At 38.2% G+C, this 22,315-nt stretch overlaps 1 protein-coding gene across 1 annotated transcript in view; it reads right to left on the minus strand.

Annotated features, from left to right (window-relative positions):
• Nucleotides 1-22,315, minus strand: part of kmt2ca (lysine (K)-specific methyltransferase 2Ca) — a 196,490-nt gene that overhangs the window by 42,413 nt on the left and 131,762 nt on the right. The window contains 8 exon segments of the mRNA XM_067434810.1: nt 5,771-5,983; nt 6,128-6,205; nt 7,902-8,011; nt 8,240-8,404; nt 10,196-10,377; nt 13,215-13,319; nt 16,740-16,844; nt 20,152-20,268. Coding sequence (XP_067290911.1) covers nt 5,771-5,983; nt 6,128-6,205; nt 7,902-8,011; nt 8,240-8,404; nt 10,196-10,377; nt 13,215-13,319; nt 16,740-16,844; nt 20,152-20,268 — 1,075 coding nt within the window.

Consider the following 22,315-nt stretch of genomic DNA (forward strand, 5'->3'; position numbering starts at 1 on the left):
ATCAATGCAATCTGAGTTGTATAAAGACATTCCACAAATAGGGTAAAAAAATAGGACTTGAAAAAGTCACATTTTAATTAATTTAATCATTTTTCTATTTGTTTTATATGAAGCTCATTCTGAATACAAATTAAAACCCTTCTTTATAAGATAATTACATTCTAGCAATAAAAAAAGACTTTTATAATATATCTTTTTTAACTTTTTAATAATAAAATGACCTCCAGCATTCCATTGACCCTAAATAAGACAAATGGCTTAGAGAATAGATGGACAGCATCTTAAAAAAAATAAAAAACACTACAATCAGTGCAAAAATGTGTGTAGTTATCTCTTGCTATAATTTGCGTCATTTCTTGGGTGTTAAACTGTTATGCCAGAGTGCATTTTATGGGGTGGAAATCAAATAGTAACAGAATCATCTGGTGAAGTCTTCACGTAAAAATCATACTCTTATTGTAAATCCAGGAGACGCAGTTATTCAAGACCTTTATTTTAAAGTTGTAAATTGCAATGTTATATATGTTCTGGCAGTGAGAGTGTTAAACTGGTGGCCCCCTTCCTCATCATTACCCCCCGCTTGTTCTCTCAGACTGGTGCTCTGATGGAGGGATCGGCCATTAATTCAGTTAGAGCCGTCCAGCCTCTGATCACTGGAATGCAAAGGCAAGGTATAATTTGCTGACTGCTGTTTTCAAAGGTTTTCTTCTCTCTCCAAGTCAAATTCATTACATGGCTCACCTTCGTGTCGATTTCTCTCTCACTCTCTCCAATCACTCCACTCTGTTTTTTTACATTTTCGACAAACCTTTTCTTTTTTAAATCTACTTTCTAAATTATTCTGTCTTTCTCTGTTATGTTCAGCTGTGATGGCTGTCATCACAAATTCTCAATCAACATCAAAGTCAAGAGGTACACAATAACGTCAAAGCAAGGGACTCTAAATATGATTTAAAAAAATCTGTTTATTTAATTTAATGAAAACCAAATCTAAAGCCATACAAACCCATTTTCATTATTTTAAATAATCATGAACTTAAAGGGTTAGTTCACACAAAAATGAAAATGCAAGTTCTTTGTTTGCATGGAAAAATGTTTTTGTTTTTTTGTTTTTTTACCATACTCTTTACGAAAATACAGATCTGCAACAAGAGCCTCACAAAGCATGTGTATTGTGTTCAGACTTGCATGACAACACAACACACACACGCAAGTGTTCACGAGAACACCACAACGTACAGTGGGGGAAAAAAGTATTTAGTCAGCCACCAATTGTGAAAGTTCTCACACTTAAGAAGATGAGAGAGGACTGTAATATTCATCATAGGTACACTTCAACTATGAGAGACAGAATGAGAAAAAAGAAATCCAGACAATCACATTGTCTGACTTTCAAAGAATTTATTTGAAGATTATGGTGGAAAATAAGTATTTGGTCAATAACAAAAGTTATTAAAAGTCAATACTTTGTTATATACCCTTTGTTGGCAAGGACAGAGGTCAAATGTTTTCTGTAAGTCGCCAGAAGGTTTTTTCACACTGTTTCTGGTAGTTTGGCCCATTCCTCCATGCAGATCTCCTCTAGAGCAGTGGTGTGTTGGGGCTGTTGCTGGGCAACACAGATTTTTAAAGATTTTCTATGGGGTTGAGATCTGGATACTGGCTAGGCCACCCTAGGACCTTGAAATGCTTCTTACGAAGACACTCCTTCATTTGCCCGGGCAGTGTGTTTGGGATCATTGTCATGCTGAAAGACTCAGCCACGTTTCATCTTCAATGCCCTTGCTGATGGAAGGAGGTTTTTACTCAAAATCTCTCGTTACATGGCCCCATTCATTCTTTTCTTTACACGGATCAGTCGTCTGCAGGTTTGAGTCCCTGGCGGCGTAGTGTTACACTGATGGTAGCCTTTTTTACTTTGGTCCCAGCTCTCTGTAGGTCATTTACTAGGTCCCCCTGGATTTTTGCTCACCATTCTTGTGATCATTTTGACCCCACGGTGTGAGATCTTGCGTGGAGCCCCAGATCGAGGGAGGTTATCAGTGGTCTTGTATGTCTTCCATTTTCTAATAATTGCCCCCACAGTTGATTTCTTCACCGCAAGCTGCTTACCTATTTCAGATTCAGTCTTCCCCGCCTGGTGCAGGTCTGCAATTTTCTTTCTGGTGTCCTTTGACAAATCTTTGCTCTAGTGGAGTATGGAGTCTGTTTGAGGTTGTGGACAGGTGTCTTTTATACTGATAACTAGATCAAACAGGTGCCATTAATACAGGTAATGAGTGGAGGACAGAGAAGCCTCTTACAGAAGAAATTACAGGTCTGTGAAAGCCACAAATCTTCCTTTTTTTTGTAGGTGACCAAATACTTATTTTCCACCAAAATCTTTAAAAATCAGACAATGTGAACCACCATCAGTGCTGTTGACCTACAGGGCACTGGTGGAAATTGGGCTACTGTTAGTCAAAGAAGGAGAGGAGGAAAGGATGTGAGAGGAGGAAGGCGTATCCGTAGGCAGAGAGAGAGAAGAGGAAAGGCAGGTGTTTAGGACTGAAAGTAGGGACTTTGAATGTTGGTACAATGACAGGTAAAGGCAGATAACTGGTAGATATGATGCAGAGGAGGAAAGTTGACATTGTGTGTGTCCAGGAGACCATGTGGAAAAGGAGGAAGGCTAGAAGCATTGGAGCAGGGTTTAAACTGTTGAGTTGGCATGATCCTAAAGGAGGAGTGTGCAGAATGCTCTGGAGGTAAAGAGAGTGTCAGATAGGTTGATGAGACTGAAGGTGGATATTGAAGTTGTGATGTTGAATGTTGTTAGTGCCTATGCTCCACAAGTAGGTTGTAAGCAAGATTCTGAAGAGAAAAAAAGAGACAGATTCTGGAGCGAGTGGAGGAAGTGATGCAGACTGTTCCCAGAGGTGAAAGGGTAGTGATAGGGGAAGATTTGAATGGACATGTTGGGGAAGGGAATAGTCGGGACGAGGAAGTGATTGGCAGGTTTGGTCTTCAGGAAAGGAACACAGAAGGACAGATGAAGAAGATGGCTGTGGTGAACACGTACTTTCAGAAGAGGCAGGAGCACACAAGTGGACTATATCTTATGTAGACGCTGTAATCTAATGGAAATTAGAGATCGTAAAGTAGTGATAGGTGAGAGTGTAGCTAGACAGCATAGGATGGTGGTGTGCAAGATGACTGGTGGTGAGGAAGATGAAGAGAGTAAAGGCAGAGCAGAAGACAAAGTGGTGGAAGTTGGAAAAGGAAGAGTGCTGTGTGGTTTTCAGGGATGGATGGATGGATGGATGGATGGATGGATGGATAGATAGATGGATAGATAGATGGATAGATAGATGGATAGATGGATACTTTTTTATAGGGTTGAGACAAGCTTTAGGTGGTCAAGAAGGGCTTCCTGTGATCAGGGAGACAGGTAGAAAGGTGCTAGGTGTGTCATCTGGAAGGAGGAAAGAAGACAAGGAGACTTGGTGGTGGAAGGAAGAAGTCCAGGAGAGTAACCAGACGAAGAGGTTTACTAGGATCCATCTTTCGGATGATACGTTAAACCGAGCTCACGACTCTCTGTTGTCATTAAAAAACCCAGGATGTCCTTCGATAAAGAGTAGGGGTGTAACCCTGGCATCCTGGCCAAATTTGCCCATTGGCCCCTGTCCATCAAGGGGGCCACCCCTAATAGATAGGATGAAGAGTCCTATGAGAGTACTTCGACTTGGCACAATAAAAAGTCCCAGCTGAAACATCCTCCCTTACATCTCCCCCTCCCTCCTATTGACAGAAATGAGAGAGTGAGGGGGAGATGTGAGGGAGGATTTTTCAGGCGTGACATTTTACTCCGCCGAGTCGAAGTACTCTAAAAAGTGCTATTCTGCCTTTCATTATAGTTCTCATTTTTAATCCGCTTAGAAAGGCGTGACGTTTTATTTTGTGTCACCATACTAAGTCATTCAACTATTCGTGTAACTGTTTTTAAATAGGGAAAACGTGGAGGTGTTTGGTTGCTTCTAACTTTATCTCTGTTTGGTACCATAGTGAATGAACTGGGCTTAGTGGGCTAAGGTAATGCTATCAGAATGTCACCAGTGTCAGAGCGATTAAGTGCATGAATTGAGACGAGAGAGCTATGTATCAACTCGCTTTAGTTAAAGCGGTGAAGTATCCCTTTAATAACGCGTTAACACAAAATCATGGCCCTAATTTTATTAACGCGAGATTAATGGAGCGCACATTTTCTGTTTGATCCATGGCTCGTAGTTGGAGAAATCGAGATCAGCCATAGACATAAAGGATGCAGCAGCAAACATTAATAGGTAAAGAAAAGGATTAACAATAAAATTACTCTGAAACAAAGTGCTGTTATAGCCTACATAAGCGACCATATTTTCTGCTTAACTTTTATTAGGCTCCAGGTCGAAATATAAGTGCATTTTTTCACTGAGCACATTCTCTGCAGTCCGAGCTCGATGCACTGCAAGCTCCCTCTCGCTCATGTGTGAGGTAAATCATTAACACCATCACCACTTACAGTACATGTGTTTTATTGAACTAAATACAATAAAATCAGCTAAAACAAATATGCAGGTTACTTTTCTGAACAAGATCACTCCCAAGTCTCATGTTTCTCAATCAATCAATCAATCAATCAATCAATCAATCAACTTTATTTATATAGCGCTTTTACAATGACGATTGTTTCAAAGCAGCTTAACAGTGTTAAACAGGACAACATTGCAACAAAATTTAATTTGGCTAGTTTATAGAATTAAATATGACCAAATGAATACATTTTATTAGTATATTTAGTTGAATAACTTGGATCATAATTTTAGTGTCCCCAACTGAGCAAGCCGAGCCAAAGGCGACACACTTTCTCACACTGTTCACGTGAATCTTGGCACAGTTCACACACACACACAAAATACCAGAAGTTCAATAGATAGCGTGCAGCTCTTAAAGGGGCCACGCTATATTCCTACTCGTTATAACCTCCTCCAGGTATGGTGTGGTACTGGTGCGTTCACAGGTCCGCATGACAGCTTTCACATTACCAATTATTCATACGAACTGCTCCCTGTTCTGAGCTAAACTGCCAGTGTAAAAACTCCCTTTATTTATATTCTTAAAATGAGAGTAATCACTGCTTATTCTACATTTTTAAGCTTAGGCTTTAGAGACATGAACAAGTTCTTTGGTAAACATCTATAGTCTGTTTGGGGAGGTGTTTATTACTCGATGCGCAGACTGGGTTCTGGCGTGAGAAGATGTTATGCTTGGCCAGATTTGCCTGGAACTGGTGCATCTTCGGTTGCGGAGCGCAAAGATACAAATTTTGACGTGCACACTGCCAAGCGAAATGGGGTCTCGCGCACTTAACGTGCACTACCGCCCATTCCGGTTCATTTCGTACACGGTATGAAATGAACCGTGGGTTTTGCGAACCATGCCACCACTAATAATAGTGGTGAAATATAAATATAATATATAATAAATGAAATATAATAGTAATAAAATATATTTTTAAATAAACTTCATTAGCCGCTTTTTCATCACCGTTACAGTTATTCACAGTTCCAGTTATTTCCACTTGAGCCTGGTTTGGCATGCCACGATTACAAACTATTTTGAGCTATTGAGCATCCCGAACAACCCAGCACATCAGCACGGACTCGATCAATGGTGTGAAATTGCAGGTGGGGCTAACATAAAAAAAAAGGGGGGGGGGGACATAACCTTTAAGCACAAACACATTCTTTACCTCTACTGTCGTCCATGTCTCCGTCCCGGAAGAGTTCAGACTGAGGGTCAGGGGGCGTCTGCAGCACAGCCACACTGTTCTGATTGATGATCTTCAGCTTAAGTTTAGGTTTGGATCGTCTGCGGCGGACAGTCGGGACACATAAACTCTGGAGTTGACACAAGCCTGACTCAGTCAGACACACGCCATCCTGCGTATACGTCCGTTGGAAATCTGGCACAGAACAGAACACAGCAATAACGACTGCAAATGTACTCCGAAACGGTCCCTCTGACAATTAGCAATTTAAGCAACATAATTGTTACACAGCAAATCTGTTGGAGCAGAGTAAAATGAGCAAAAAATATTTAGAAATACCATTTTCCTTGACTTTTGTAAAAATCTGTGCCACTAAAGGAGGCTCACTGATGTCCATGAGCTTTGCCACTGTGCCACCTGTAACAACATAAGAGGAAGACGGAACTTACTTCAGGGTTAACACTGCATATTCACATTCACAGTAATTTGTTTAGTTATTTATTGATAAGAGGACAGTCTGGAACCATTAAAGGCAGATTATATTAACTGCTGCTACATTCACATGAACAGGTTGCAGCTTGATTTAAAATTCAGGCCATCTGCTTTTTTTAATGAACCACATTTTGCTGGAACAAAGTTTCATTGACTAAAAAACTCTCTTTCCATCTGTTATTGAAGAATCAAGCATCAACCTGCACGTCATACAGACATCAACAAGAGAGATTCCCTGAAGTGTATTCACCTGAGGTTACAATTAGGGCATTTCAGCAAAAATCTGATTATTATGCATATCCAACTCAAATCTGTTTGGTTCTTTGTAGTTTGAACAACCAAAAACAAGGCATGAAATCAATTTACAAACTCAATCCAAATGGCGATTAAATGTGATGGAACTCCAGGGGATGGATTCACCGAAATCTTCTTAGATAAAAGAAAACTCTTTAGATAAATTTCAAGAAGTTTGTAAGCATATTTCTAAGTGCAATTCTTGACATCTTATTTTCTATCTAAAATGACACACTTTGGCGTTATCTGATTGCCAGTTCTTGCTGGAGACTGCGCTGTCTGCAGAGCACACACTAAGCATGCACACTATTTTTGTCACAACCCTCTTGATGGAAGTTTAATACTCAGCATCACTTTTTAAAGAGATTGTTCATTTAAAATAATTATTTTTTAAAGAACCTCAACATTGAGCAGTCTGATGCATTAATTTGTCCTCTGTTGTGTATAGCGCCTTCCCATATGCTGATTACTGCTTAAAAGTTGCATAATCATCACAACTAATCATTGACTAACAATGACTGGTGTCACTTAAAGGGTTAGTTCACCCAAAAATGAAATTGATGTCATTAATGACTCACCCTGATGTCGTTCCACACCCGTAAGACCTCCGTTCATCTTCACACACAGTTTAAGATATTTAATATTTTAGTCCCAGAGCACATGCAGTCTATGCACACTGTACTGTCCATGTCCAGAAAGCTAATAAAAACATCATCAAAGTAGTCCATATGTGACATCAGTTGGTTGATTAGAATCTCTTGAGGCGTCGAAAATACATTTTTGTCCAAAAATAACAAAAACTACGATTTTATTCAGCATCAGTCTTCCGCGTTTAAAAAAAAAACTCAAATAAAGATTCAAACGGCCATGAATCAGTGAATCGATCAATAATTCGGATCGCCAATGTCACGTGATTTCAGCAGTTTGGATCACATGTCAAACTGCCAAACTGCTGAAATCACGTGACATTTGCGATGCTTTGACGCTTCAAGAGATTAGTGCAGTGTGCATAGACTGCATATGCTCTGGGACTAAAATATAAAATATCTTAATCTGTGTTCTGAGGATGAACAGAGGTCTTACGGGTGTGGAACGACATTAGGGTGAGTCATTAATGACATCAATTTCATTTTTGGGGGAACTAACCCTTTAAGAGTACTTGTGCACATCCCTAGGATTAGTAATATGTAATTATGTTGTAGTGCTTAATTACAACAATTCATTTGAAACAGCCTAATAAATTAAGAAAAAATGCAACCTTTGGAGATTTAAGATAACTGTAAGAAGTTATTTACACTTGTACTCTTTGTAACTTTGTAGCTCTTACCAGACGATGGCATGTTGTGCATTCTACATAGCGAACAGTCGAAGCCCTCATCGGCTGCATTCTCCACCTCTTCATCAGAGTTCAGGCCTTGACATGAGGCATGAACCCACCTGCAGACCAAACATCATGACATCATGACATCATGATCAGGCCATATTCATAACTGGTCAGCCATCAGAGAAGTTACAAAAGATGCAAATATCACAGGCTCAATGCAATGTATATTTTCCCCCATCAACACGTGTAATTATTCATGAACTAATCTACTGCTGAGCCATTTCCCATGATACTCTTTTATTATGCCATTATGACATTTGGCCCGATAGAGTGCCACCCACCTGTCACACTGCCGGCACTGTAGGATGAGCTCTTCCTCTCTGTAGTTGCGTGCGCACACAGGACACACAGAGAGACTTGCACATGGGCCGCATTGCGTGTAGTTATTCTGCCATTCACAGCGCAGGCCGGGCGATGTGGCTCCACACTGAGTACACAACACACACCTGATGGAGAACAATGCAGTTACACACCTATATAACATACATTAGTGTGCAAAGACACATTAGCCCAGATATACACTTTTAATCATAAATGTTGAAATAAATCCTTTCATGTTCATTTTGTAGCCTTTCTGTGAATGGACACACCTCTTGTTTGCGCATGGCTTAGCATCGACTGTGCTGCCCTAAAAATAAATATTTAAATGGCTCAAATCCAAGTAAAGCTCTGACCGAATGCTTCACAATGTAATGCAAACCCAGTCTGTTTGAACGAGGATTACATATGACATTACTGCAAATATGTATGAAATCCCTTTCGATCTTGTTTGAAAACAGCTGCTAAAGATCAAGAGAGTATTAGATGGGTAAAGAGAGAGAAAAAAAGAGATGCAAAGGGATGCAAAGAGAGATTTGAGGCTAAAAAAGAGATTTTTAATGGAAGCGATTGAGAGAGAAAGTCGCAGACTTGTGAATCCATGGCACCTTTAAAGAAATGAATGGGTATTTCACCCCAAAATCAAAAGAAGAATAGAAGAAGAAATCAAAAGATTTTAGATATAATTTAGAAAATTTTATAAATGAAAAAAATCCCATTTTAGGATTATTAAGATTCTGCTTTTTGACATTATGAAATAATTTTCAAAATAATTAAACAAATTCTTCTCCCAAATCAGTCCACATGACTACTGCACTATATTCCAATGGTTCTTGGAATAAAATGGATATTTTAAGACGTTCCTGCCAGGCAGAGATTTACCTATTTTTTTTGTTCAAATGTTCTTGAGTCAAAGCATTTGTCAATCATATTTTGTAAATCTAATCATTTTGAAACTATTGTAGCTTCATACACAAATCTCACTGTCCATCCTTCTTATATTTAAACTGGCATGTCACATTCAGTTACAACAAATGCAGGGAAAATGTTAATTTCTGTGATTCTATGTTCAAAATTTATGGAAGTAATGCATTTTTTACACTTTCTGTGACTATTAAAATGTTTTTATTATGATAATGCTCACAATATTTGTGAAACTGTCTCCCTCAGCATATTTTCCAGAGATCTTTCCCCATCTTCCGTTAATGTACATTTATTTGGGGATTCAATGTGTCAATATATTCATAAATACTAGATTATTTGCAAGTTATCACCGAAATCGATTCATTAGTTAAAAGTTTGAATTGATTTTTAAAAATATATAATATATATATATATATATATATATATATATATATATATATATATATATATATATATATATATATATATATATATATATATATATATATATATATATATATATATAAAGAATATGATTTTAAACCATTCAAATGAACACAGAGCTCAGTGTCTCAGACCGTGTGTATTATTGCACTAGAATGGACAACCACACATAAAACACTTTTTCGTTTATTGTATTTATTTGTGCTTTTGCTTGTAATTTGTACATTTATATTAGTTAGGCTAGTAGTTTTTGCTGGGGTATCAAAATTGTAATTGAGAACTGTTAAATTGTACTGTTATCTAAAAATCTGTTGGATTTTTTTTTTATTCAAATACAATGGTCAAAACAATGAAACGAATAACCGTTTTTGTTTGTTTTGCAGCAAGGCAAGTAAAACATATGAACTGGCCTAAAAAAAGCGGATACAAAATCCTTAGAGTTGAGCTAAGCCTTAAGACTGAAAGAAAAATATGAAGACAGAACTACTAAAAAAAATAAAACTAAACTGGGCTGTGATTCAAGCTGCTTCTAATTTTAGCGACTGTGTGTGAGAGTGTGTGTGTGTACATACCACTTGCACTTCCAGCTGCCTTTGGGTACATTCTGCAGTGGTGGATCCAGACAGTATGTGTGGTAGCTAATGTCACAGTCATCACAGAGCAGTAAGCGCCCGGGGTCACTGGCCTGCCCACATGCCTCACACACTGTGCACTCCAGACAGCGCCAGCCTTTACTCAACACCACTTTTGTGATCTAAAATGGACACACACACCTGAGGTCAGAGGTCACAAGTCAAGCACTAGCCTAAAGGACAATGGAGGGTTATATATTTAGCAGGCAATAAGCTGGATGGATAAAAAATAAAATAAACAAAGAACACAGCTGAGAGATGTCTCTAGGGCCAGAGGTATTTGTCAGAAGGATTTGCTGGTATTTACAGATCAATTTATGTGGGTGGTGATAATTCAATCCAACCACATCGTCCTGTACTAACAAGCGTGTCCAGGCCGCATACTGTTTCCCAGCATCACTTGAGAAAGGTATAATTTAAACCATATTAATGAAGGAAAAATATAAATATATAGGCTCATGAGAAATATTTATAGATTAAACATTTCAGTCAAAACTAAAATTCTGTCGTCATATTTTCTCCTACATGTCATTCCAAACCATATGACTTCGGTTTTCCCCATGAATCAAATCAAAGTCGTTCATGCTACTCTTTTCCATACAGAGAGACCAGGGGCTGTCAAACTCAATCAAAGTGCACCATAAAAAGTCCACAGCTTATGAGGCATATTCCCAGTCCTCATTATAGAGGTAGTTCACACAAAAACAGAAATTGTCATCGTTTACTCTCACCCTCATGCTGTTTCAAACCCATAGGTTTTCAGTTCATCTTTGAAACAAATTAAGACATTTTTAATAAACCCTGAGAGATTTCTGTCCCTCCAAAGTCCATGCAACCAAAACTGAGCTTCACAAGTCTTTTAACAGACACAGTCACTTTATGCAATGAACAGGAAGCTCAACTGTACTTGCTTGACGTGCAGGAACAAAATGTATTGGTACTTTTGTGTCAAGCCAGAACGTTTGAGCTTCCATTGAGCTCTATACCTGTGCACTGATCAATGTTTATAGGTGAATAAAACCTTAAATGAAATCTTTTCAACCTATAAAGCGACTGCTGCTTTAGAAGATTCAGATTTATATGGACTACTTTTATGACATCTTTAAAAACATGGTGTAATTGGTGTAATGGACATTTAATAAAGGGACAGAAATCGTTCTGATTTAATAAAAAATATCAGTGTGTTTAAAGATAAAGACAAAGGCCTCATTGGTTTGGAATGACATGAGGCTGGGTGAATGACTGACAACACTTTCATTTTTGGGTTAACTATCCTTTTAAGTCCTTCTTTAATAACATTTCTTCTCTGCTGCAGCTCTCAAATCTCATTCGAACTTGTCCACATTCCATCAAGGCACCTCAAAACATCTTGTGTCTAGTTTGACACTAAAAAAAAAGATCAGCCATGACTCATGAAACACTAAGAACCAATGATGTTTGATGACTTATAATTCCAGTTTGTTCATCATAAAAAGCTATCGTATGGCTTTAGAAGACTTTAAAAGGAATATGGCACACACTACAGACTACTTTTATAATATGGTGCTTTTATATTTGACAGTAGGAATCATCATTCACTTTCGCTGTATGGAAAAGATTACCATGTACATTTCAAAATTAGAAGATTTAGAACAGCGTGAGGGTGAGTAAATAGCAGAATTTCCATCAATTATCTTTAAATAAATATCCTTGTTCTGTTATCTGGGATAAGAGCAATTATCTTCAGCAGCTGTGATTAGTCAGCTCAGCTGCTTGCACAGACCAATGGATAAATAAATGAGAGGTAGACAGCTCTTTTACTGAAGCTGAGCTTGCTCAGAATGGATGACACCTGGCTATGATATTTGCCAATTAGATACTGACATATGTGTGTAGGTTGTGCACGTTTATGAAATTCTACATTTAGATGGGATAAGCCAAATTTGAAGTTGTGGTAAAATAGCTGATAAATGTACACCTATAAACACCAGTCAGCTGAATTCTATATTAATGTACTGATCTGCAACAAAACAAGGACGTATCCTGCTTGGCAACCTTAAACAGCCTGCAGATAAGCTAATGAATTACATTAGGGATTCGCAACAAGGGGTATGCGTTCCCTCAGGTGGTGCTTAAGCAAATTCCAGTGAGTAAAGATTATCATATTTCTTTTCTTAAAAAACTCTGAAATTGTGATTGATGATAAAAAAAAAACAGGGCTGACAAAAACCATAATAATTAATTATTTAATCCTATTACTTTTACATATTTCACTTGTCTTGTAGCAAACACCTTAAGTATAATATGAGTTACAAGAATACAAGGTTTGCAGGGGTACATATTAAGACAATAAATGTTGGGACACACTACACTAAATTACTGGGGTTATTAATAATAATACATTTATAGAACATTAGTATTTTTATCATATTGCTGATGCTGCCATTTTAGTCCCTTAATAAGCTACTCTCCACCACTAACAATCTCTTGAGATTTATCTGCTTTAAATATTCTTAATCAGGTCTACAGTGAATCTGTGTGTGCAGAACTTCACATCAATCTAAGCAGATTTCAGAATCCGCAATGGGAAAGTAGAAAAAAAATTCTGCAGAATCCATCTGGGCCTCTTATAATAAATGAAGATCAGGAAGTTTTTCTACTTGGCATATCTCAAAGCGCTGAGAGACTGAAAGCACCCTGATCTATTCTTCTGCTGTCTTCACATGATAAAGATCTCTGCTTTAGTCTATCAACATAAGACACCGTCTTTATAGTGTGCTTCATAATCCTCTTAACATATTACGTATTTTCCCTTAGGCTGCTTTCATCCAGGTCCTCTCACACACTGACCTGTCACACTTATCTCATGCACCATTAACCTTCACTTCAGATAAAAGCAGCTCATAATTTAAACCATTACATCTCATGAACGGTGCTAGTGAATGGGGTCAGCTGTGACTGATGGAGGCGGTGTACTTACCTTAATATTGACGCAGAAGGGGTGGTAGCACTGGCCGCATTGGGAGCAGGCCAGCAGTCTGCCCTCAGCGCCTTGACCAAAGCTCCCACACACCACACACATGTCCTGGAGACACAAGAGAAACCAGTGTTGCTCGATCCTAGCGCTGCATTGGATACTATCAACCACAACATTCTTTTGAATAGAATCGGAAATTATGTTGGCATTAGTGGAATTGCATTGGCAAGGTTTAATTCATACTTATTTGACCATTATCAGTTTGTAGCAGTAAATGAAGGGATGTCACATTGTTCACAAGTTCAGTATGGAGTACAACAGGGCTCAGTGCTAGGACCGTTGGTTTTCACCCTGTACATGTTACCACTGGGAGATATCATTAGGAAGCATGGCGTTTGTTTTCATTGTTATGCTGACGATACTTAGCTCTATATACCTTCCCACCCTGACAAAACTTACCAATTCACAAGATTAAAGGAATGCATAGCTGATATAAAAAATTGGATGACTAGTACTTTCCTGCAACTTAGGAATATATATATATATATATATATAGTACACAAATAGTAACCTAGAATACTGTCTAACACTTAAAGAATACACTGTCAAGCCCTCATCGTCAGTGAGGAACCTGGGTGTGCTCTTTGACACCAACCTCTCATTTGAAAGCCACGTTTCCAGCATCTGTAAAATTGCATTCTACCATCTTACTTGCATTCTACCAACTCTGGAACATACTTCTTAACATTGTTCAAGAAGCAGCCACACACAGTCAGTGTAAATCTAGACTAAAAACACATCTTTTTACTATGGCATAAACATAGAACATTATACATTTCTATGCTTCAAATCAGTTAAATGATCGTTTTTAGGCTGCATTAACTAGGTTAGCCGGAACCGGGAACACTTCCCATAACAACTGATGCACTTGTTACATCATAAGGAAAATGACTAATGTTGATAACGCTAGTGTTAGTCTCTGTTTATCCAGAGGTTTACTGCAGTCAGCCGGCCGGGCTGTATCCAAATCCGATGGTGGACCTGGACCTGCTGACCAGCGCATCCCCGAAATCTCTGCAGAGAGCGTGTCAATTAAACTCCCCCCTGTAAATGCCACATCGACACGACATCCTCATTAAACCTTTTTCTGGCTAGATGACTATAATCTTTCGAATAATTTTATGACTAGCTAATGATCTACTATGACTTCTAACCTGTAATGTTGCCAGAATCATAATCTTACACTGTTTGTTTGTTGGCTAGATGAGAACTGCCACTTCCGACTGAGCCTGGTTTCTCCCAAGGTTTTTTTCTCCATTCTCAATCAATCAATTTTTTTTATAGTGCTTTTAGAATGGTGATTGTTTTAAAGCAGCTTCACAGTGCTAAACAGGACAATATTGGAACAACATTTTATTTGGCGTAAAGTCGTTCTGGAGTAAACAGTGATGTTATCAGCTTATTTTAATTTATCATAGAGCGACAATGTTGGCAGATCAGTATTATTGTTTATAGAATTACATATGACCTAATTAATTAATTTTGTTAAATTTGTATATTTAGTTGAATACTTTAGATCATATTTTGATTGTCCCCTACTGAGCAGGCCAAGCCAAAGGCGACAGTGGCAAGGAACCAAAACTCCATCAGGACAGGATGAAGAAAAATAAACATTGGGAGAAACCAGACTCAGTCGGGGTGCCAGTTCTCCTCTGACCTATTATAAAACAGTGTATGATTATTATTGTGGCAACCTTATAGGTCAGAAATCATATTAGATTGGAATATTCAAAATTTCTGCATATCACGCAAGTGACGGGTTTATTTAGGATCACAATAGACGTGATGGAGTATAATGTGTTAAAAGCTCGCTTAAGTACTGGCGAGCTAAACCATTTAGTGCTTTTTAAGTAATGAGCAGGATTTTAAAATGTATGCGATATTTAATAGAGATTGTTTATTAAGCGAGCTGGGCAACCACCCAGTAGAGCATTACAATAATCTAGCCTTGAGCTCATGAACGCATGTACTAACTGTTCAGCTTTTTGCATTGAAAGCATGTGCTGTAATTTATATATATATTTAAGATGGTAGAATGCGGTTTTACAGATGCTAGAAACGTGGCTTTCAAATGAAAGATTGGTATCAAAGAGCACACCCAGGTTCCTCACTGACGACGAGAGCTTGGCAGAGCAGTCATCAAGTGTTAGACAGTATTCTAGGTTACTACTTTAGGTAGTGGGGAGCTTTTCTGTCCAATAATTAAAAATTCAGTTTTATCTGAATTAAGTTGCAGGAAATTACTATTCATCCAATTTTTTATATCAGCTATGCATTCCGTTATTCTTGTGAATTGGTAAGTTTCGTCAGGGCGTAACGAAATATAGAGCTGAGTATCGTCAGCAGAACAATGAAAACTGATGTTGTGCTTCCTAATGATATCTCCCAGTGGTAGCATATACAGGGTGAAAAGCAACGGTCCTAACACTGAGCCTTGCGGAACTCCATACTGAACTTGTGATCGGTGTGACATCTCTTCATTTACTGCTACAAACTGATAACGGTCAGATAAGTACAATTTAAACCATGCCATTCTGGCCCTGATACAGCCAAATGTATAATGCTGTACAGCCAAATCAAATTATGTTGCATTATTTTCCTGTTAACACTGTGAAGCTGCTTTGAAACAATTGACATTGTAAAGTGCTATTTAAGTAAAGGTGACTTGACAGAGACCAACCCACAAAGTTAACTCTCTTCCCAGGCACATGCAGAACAGCGCATCGTCGCAGAAGACTTTCGTTAGTTTGTGTGTGAAGAAAGAATTCTAGTCGCTGTTTTGACTCCTTTACACAAATTATAAGCTTTTTACGAGTTCTCAACTGGTCAAAATGCCATCATATTTAGGCTGCGCACATACAACGAGCACATGTAATCATAAAAGCTTACCAATAAGGTGTGCATATCACTATGGCTTTAGGCTGGGAATTTATAGGTTTGGTGTTAAAATGCCAAAGTGAACACTAAACAGACCAGGACAACTGAACTACAAGTGTGAACACACCCTAAAGATAATTTAAGGGACATATTTTTAAGAGCAGGATCATGTGTCCTATAAAGGTCTAAGATAAGACGCAAGATGAGATGTTTTTACTAGGTAACTAAATTTCAGATGTGTTGCCTTTGTGCATGTTGATTTTAATCTAATGCAATGTCATTCAGACATTAATAGGTTACTTCAGCGATTTAGCATTAAGCTCATCAGTACAAACCCGGTAGTATAATCATGCTATAGTAAATTGTGCAGCGGTGGGCAAGTGATGTAACTGGTAGGCATGGCTGGGAAGTGGCCTCGTAGGGGAGCGAAGCGAGTGCATCCTGGGAGTTGTTGTCTTTCCCAGATATCAAAAATAAATTTTCTGGCTTTTCACACTCTAGAAGGCACCAACTTCAAAAATAATTTTACATGTCATGAAACCACAAAGTGTGGACCACCTTGATTGCAAACATGCTTCCTCAAATACTTACTTGTTTAAGTGTGAAGGAGTCAGAGGTGGAGAACATGACCACAGTGTTGTGCATGGAGTTCTCCTCCTCTTCTTTTACAACATATGGAGAATCCATAAAGATAATCTGTAACAGGGCACACAACAGTTTAGACAACAGATCCAATCCTGTGATTTCTAAAATAATACTATACTGTGTCTAATGATAACATGGTAGTTTCTGGAATTTTCAATAATTATGCAACAAAAAATGTGGCCACTCTCACAATTTTTTCCCCCTCATTTTTTTTATTTTTTAAATAGATAACCAAATACCATATGATCTACTTTTACATTAAAATCAACTATGAACAATGCTAGTTTTGGACAATTGCTGCTGGATAAAAGTGTGACAGTGTCCAGGAATGTAGGTCTACTGTCCAATATTTATCTTGAACATCGATATCCAAATAATTGATATAATTCGTAAGTAATTTGCAAGTAACCTAAATAGCAATGTAGACTATTAACCTGCTTAAATCTTCTGAAAACCAAATATTGCATACAGTTTGTGTCCAGGTCATTGTGTGTGAAGCTTATGCCAGAATTTTTTTTTTCAACCAACGCATATAGTGGGCCCAACTTGTCTGAATAGTTCATCCATAATTCATACTATATTATTATTTATATCTGTTTATAATGCCAGCATACTTTTTTAAAAACTTCTAGATGATGGGGGAAAAACAACAATGCTGCATTGTTTATTAGCTGGTGTGTGAAGGTGTCCACAGCCCACACAACTGGGCTTCTTTTAACTGGGTTGTGCAGGAGAACTATAGCCTGACGAGCCAGACCCACATCAAGATGTTTGGTCTGAAAACTCATTAACAGGGCTCAATCCGAGGGGCGGGATAAACGGTTGTGTTTCAAACTCCCTCTGCACGTGATAGGATAGCGCTACACCAACCAGAGCAACGTGAAGCGGAGCTCGTTGATAGATTAAACATTCGCTGTATCTGGTCGGCAAAACGCCACATCTTCCCTTTTTAAGAATGACTTCAGTGCCGTTGTTTGTTCTTGTCTCAGAGAAAAGCTTAACTTCAAGTCTTCCAGAATCTTGGTCAAAGCTGATTCGAAAGACCGCTGTGTTTACTAGAAGCATGCAAGCGCAACTCTGTCGTCACTGTGTAATTGGCCTGACCAGAGTTTGGTTTTTACAGCTCAGAAGTGTATTGAGAGTTGCTAGACGATACTCGCGACAGATTAGATTTGCTGCCACTAGGGTGCATCTAGATTTCTAGGCTAGGAGAAATATGCATTGGATATGCAAAATTTGTGCAGAAGAAAAAAAATTGTATCTTTAAAAAAAAAAAAAAAAGGGGGGTTAGTCCTGTTTGTTTTCAATCCTCAAATAAAGATTCAAACGGTTTTGAATCAGCGTATTGATTCATGATTCAGATTGCCATTGTCACGTGATTTCAGCAGTTTGACACGCGATCCAAATCATGAATCAATACGCTGATTCACAACCATTTGAATCTTTGTTTGAGGATTGAAAACAGGGAAGAGAAGACAATGCTGAATAAAGTCGTAGTTTTTGTTATTTTTGGACCAAAATGTATTTTCAATGCTTCAAGAGATTCTAATTAACTAACGGATGTCACATATGGACTACTTTGATGATGTGTTTTTTTTTACCTTTCTGGACATGGACAGTATTGTGTGCCTACACTTCCATACGCTTTCGGACTAAATATAAAATATCTTAAACTGTGTTCTGATGATGAACGGAGGTCTTACGGGTGTGGAACGACATTAGGGTGAATCATTAATTACATCATTTTCATTTTTGGGTGAACTAACCCTTTATACAATATTATTTTTATATATTCAAACACTTATATAATTAGGAAAGCATCACAGAAAAATAAAGTAGTGTAGACATCAACATGACATTTTCTTTAAGATGATTGGTATTGGATGGTAATGGATATCTTAAACGGTGTTGCCATGGCAATGGATTAAAGTAATGACAAAAATAGAAACAGGAGGAGTCTCTTATCTTGTAAAAAACTTTTCTTATAATTAATGCATTATTCGCAAATTTGTTGGCAAAATATCAAATAAATAAATGTCATAACTATCAAATTTAATATATAACCACTAGAGAAGCCCGTTTTTTTAAACATGGTTGAGAGAAGCCTCTTTAATGAGAACAGTTTTCAGACATAATTGCTTTTATTAGCTATTGCATTTGGATATATGCATTATTTTTTTTAAAAATCTACTTTCTATGTTTTGATTCTTGTTGTTTTTTTGTGTTTTTTTTAATGTTGGATTTTCTGTCTCAACTAACTGCTAAACATTCTCCAACTTATCCTTTGATCTCACTTTGTCTCTCTCCATTTTATCCTTTGGATGGTTTCGAGTTTAACCCATTCATTGCTGTCAATGTTTTTGCCTGCATTAATGGATAAGAAATCTCTTAGGCCTTCTATCAATTTGAATAACACAATTTAAGGCATAGATCCAGTTCATTTGTAATGCACTGACAACATAGTTTTATATAATTCGCTTAATAATTTGGTTAATAAAAATATAAAAAGACCTTAAATTGTGAGCTGCAAATGATAACTTCTCAATAATTGGCAAGTAACCTATAACATCCTATGACATGAAATGTATCTAAATTTAAAGGATCTGATGGATGTGGCTATTGCCTTTTGCGGTCAGGGTTGCACCACCAGCTGTAAAAATACTACCTAATTGTGTTGTATGTGGCTTTGAAATATTCAGTTTACCCGCTTTAAATACATAGTGCTCACCTTGTAGTTTCCCTAAAGCCACTGTTGTGGTGGTGGCGCCTGGGCTTGGACCCATCATCGCTGTTTGCAACTACATTTATTTATTTTGTTCATTGTTTTCTTAAAAGTTAAAAATGGCCTTTAAAAACCTTGGTTGCCTTGGCAATACATTTTTATCATTATTTTGGAAGAGTTTTAGAGAGCTTTTGGCCCGGAAATCGTCAACCCATCTGGCAACATGCCATAGTAATAGATAGTTTATAATTAAAGGCTTAACATGGTGAAAATTCACACACTGTGTGAATGAGACTTTACGTGACAATTTAGTGTGACAATTTAGATTACAATGAGACTGGTTGACAAAGTTAAGACGAGGTGTTCGTTATGTGTGTAAACTACAGGAAGCTGCTGAGAACAAAATTGCCTATTTTATCATATTGGCAGCCAAGCACATGCTGGCTCAATCTCCCCTATCACAAGTCATTCGTGTTGAGGAAAATGTCAGCATTTGCTATTTTGAAAAGGCCATTTGGGCCGGGAACTGCTGCTGAAGCTCTGCTGAGCATGAGTGCATTTCTCAGGCTTTAATGTGAACATTAAGCACATCTGAGTGCTGTTTTATTTATGCTTGTAGAGGTGGGGGCTTCATACCCCAGGGGTCACCACGGGGCTGCTCTCCATCTTTAGCCTGGAGCGTCCCCTGCCACCTCTCCCAGACAGGTTAGTTCCCCTGGGTCGCCGCCTTCCAGGAAAGCCAGATCCACGACCCTAGCAGACAGAGACAGGAAGAGAAGATATTATTTAATTTCTTTGAAGGCACATTTTGGGAAAATTGAGTGTGCATTTATAATACAAAAGGGCAATATTCCTAGCTAACAGGGCTAGATGATATATAAAATACTGTTTTGTTGGTGATATGACCATCAAACCTGGCACAGACCTTCAGAATATTCTGACTTGGTATATTTCTTTTCTAACTGATAAAATTTAAGGTTTTCATAAAACTGATGTTTAAACTATGAAAAATTCCATGGGGGTGGGTGGTCAACCCCAGACTTTAGAATCCAATACAGCTGCTCTGCATCAACCATATATTGAAACAGTAGTAATATATTTATATATATTATGCTCATTAGCACTTCTGTGTATACACTTCTTCTATATGCTCATTAGCACTTCTGTGTCTCAAACTTAGTGGTACACCTTTATTTTGCATGCCTTCGATGGAAATTATTTACATAAGAATATAGTGTCTAGCCTGGCTCCATCCTCCTACATTGAATTCCATCCAATTTCCATTTTCCTTCAGTACTCCGTCTGGGATTGTGGTAAATTCTCTGGTTTTCTCCGGTCAATTTTTAAACCGTCTAATCAGCGAACAGAGGGAGTGGCTGAGAATGATGAGGTTAATGTTGTGTGCTAGTTTGAGATGACATACGTCACGACCAAACGTTAGCGATTGGTTATGGCAGATCCAGAGTGGCTCTAGGCAGATCCAATATTTTTAAACTTCAACAGAGTACCCGCCTTCAAGGAAGTCAACGCTTGTCAATGGAGAGTGGCCAGACTCTCTGTACAAATGAAATGTAGGAACAGGTAGAGCTTAGATCGGGCTCAAAAAATCAAGCCCGACCCTACCCGAGCCCGTGCACGTTGTGTATGAGCCCGGCCCGGCCCGGCCCGGCCCGTGCCATTTTTAATACGTGGGCCTTCTGATGAGAACGAGCCTGTAATAAGCTGAGCGCAGCGAAGCGGACCGGTGTGTCTCATGTTAAAACTAACATTGATTAACTGAAATGAGTTGATAACATCGCTGTTTTCTCCACAGCGACTGTACAGCCGAATCAAATTTTGTTGCAATATTTTCCTGTTTAACACTGTGAAGCTGCTTTGAAACAATCGTCATTGTAAAAGCACTATATAAATAAAGTTGACTTGACTTGACTCAATAATCAGCAGGCATGTATAAACAACCCGCACCCGACCAACGTTTTCAGCTAACCCAGCCACAACTTAAAATATTGTAACGTTACCCGACCTGCTTCCTGATCCGCATTTTTTTTAAAGTAGTAAATACTCCCTGGCATAATATCCATTAATCCAGCCTGTGGAAGAGAAATGTTTCAGACTCTGGCATGGAGCACTCAGAGGTCCAGCGGCAAGAGCAGGAAATTCTTGAGGCGGCCCATCATTTTCCATTTCACCTCTAGATGCATATTATAGATGAACGCAATGTTTTTTTTTATTTCGACCCTGCTTGGAGAATTTATCAGCAGGACAAAACTGAGAGAGCCCACTTTTGGAAAAGTGTGAAAGCCCTTAGGAGCGCAAAGTCACAAACTGTTCTTTTTCTGAATGCTGTATGATATAGCTGTTGTGTAATAAAGGCTTGACTTATTCATTTATTTTGTTTTGTTTTCTTAACAATTAAGATGCTGCATGTGTTTATCCAGGCTAATCGAAGTGTGCTTCTCTCCCCCGACTTTCCCAACAAAAATCCCGCCCTGGAATGTATACGTCTAAATTAGTTTTATGAATGCTTTTTCGCGTGCATATGATACACACTTTATGGCGTATTATACACACAAACCACCCACCCCACCAACCCCATCCTACCCAAGAGCGTGTAATATACACGCCATAAAATGCGTATTTTATGCACGCGAAAAACTTTGTAGCATATGCACGCCAAAACTCATTAAACAATGTTTTTTTTTCTTTCATATTTATGTTTAAATATTATAATAAGGGCCGGGACTATAACGCGTTAATTAAGATTCATTAATTACGGGACTTTAATGTGTTAATTAATTAC

This window comes from Pseudorasbora parva, chromosome 24 (assembly GCF_024679245.1).
Source record: "Pseudorasbora parva isolate DD20220531a chromosome 24, ASM2467924v1, whole genome shotgun sequence".
NCBI classification, from domain to species: domain Eukaryota; kingdom Metazoa; phylum Chordata; class Actinopteri; order Cypriniformes; family Gobionidae; genus Pseudorasbora; species Pseudorasbora parva.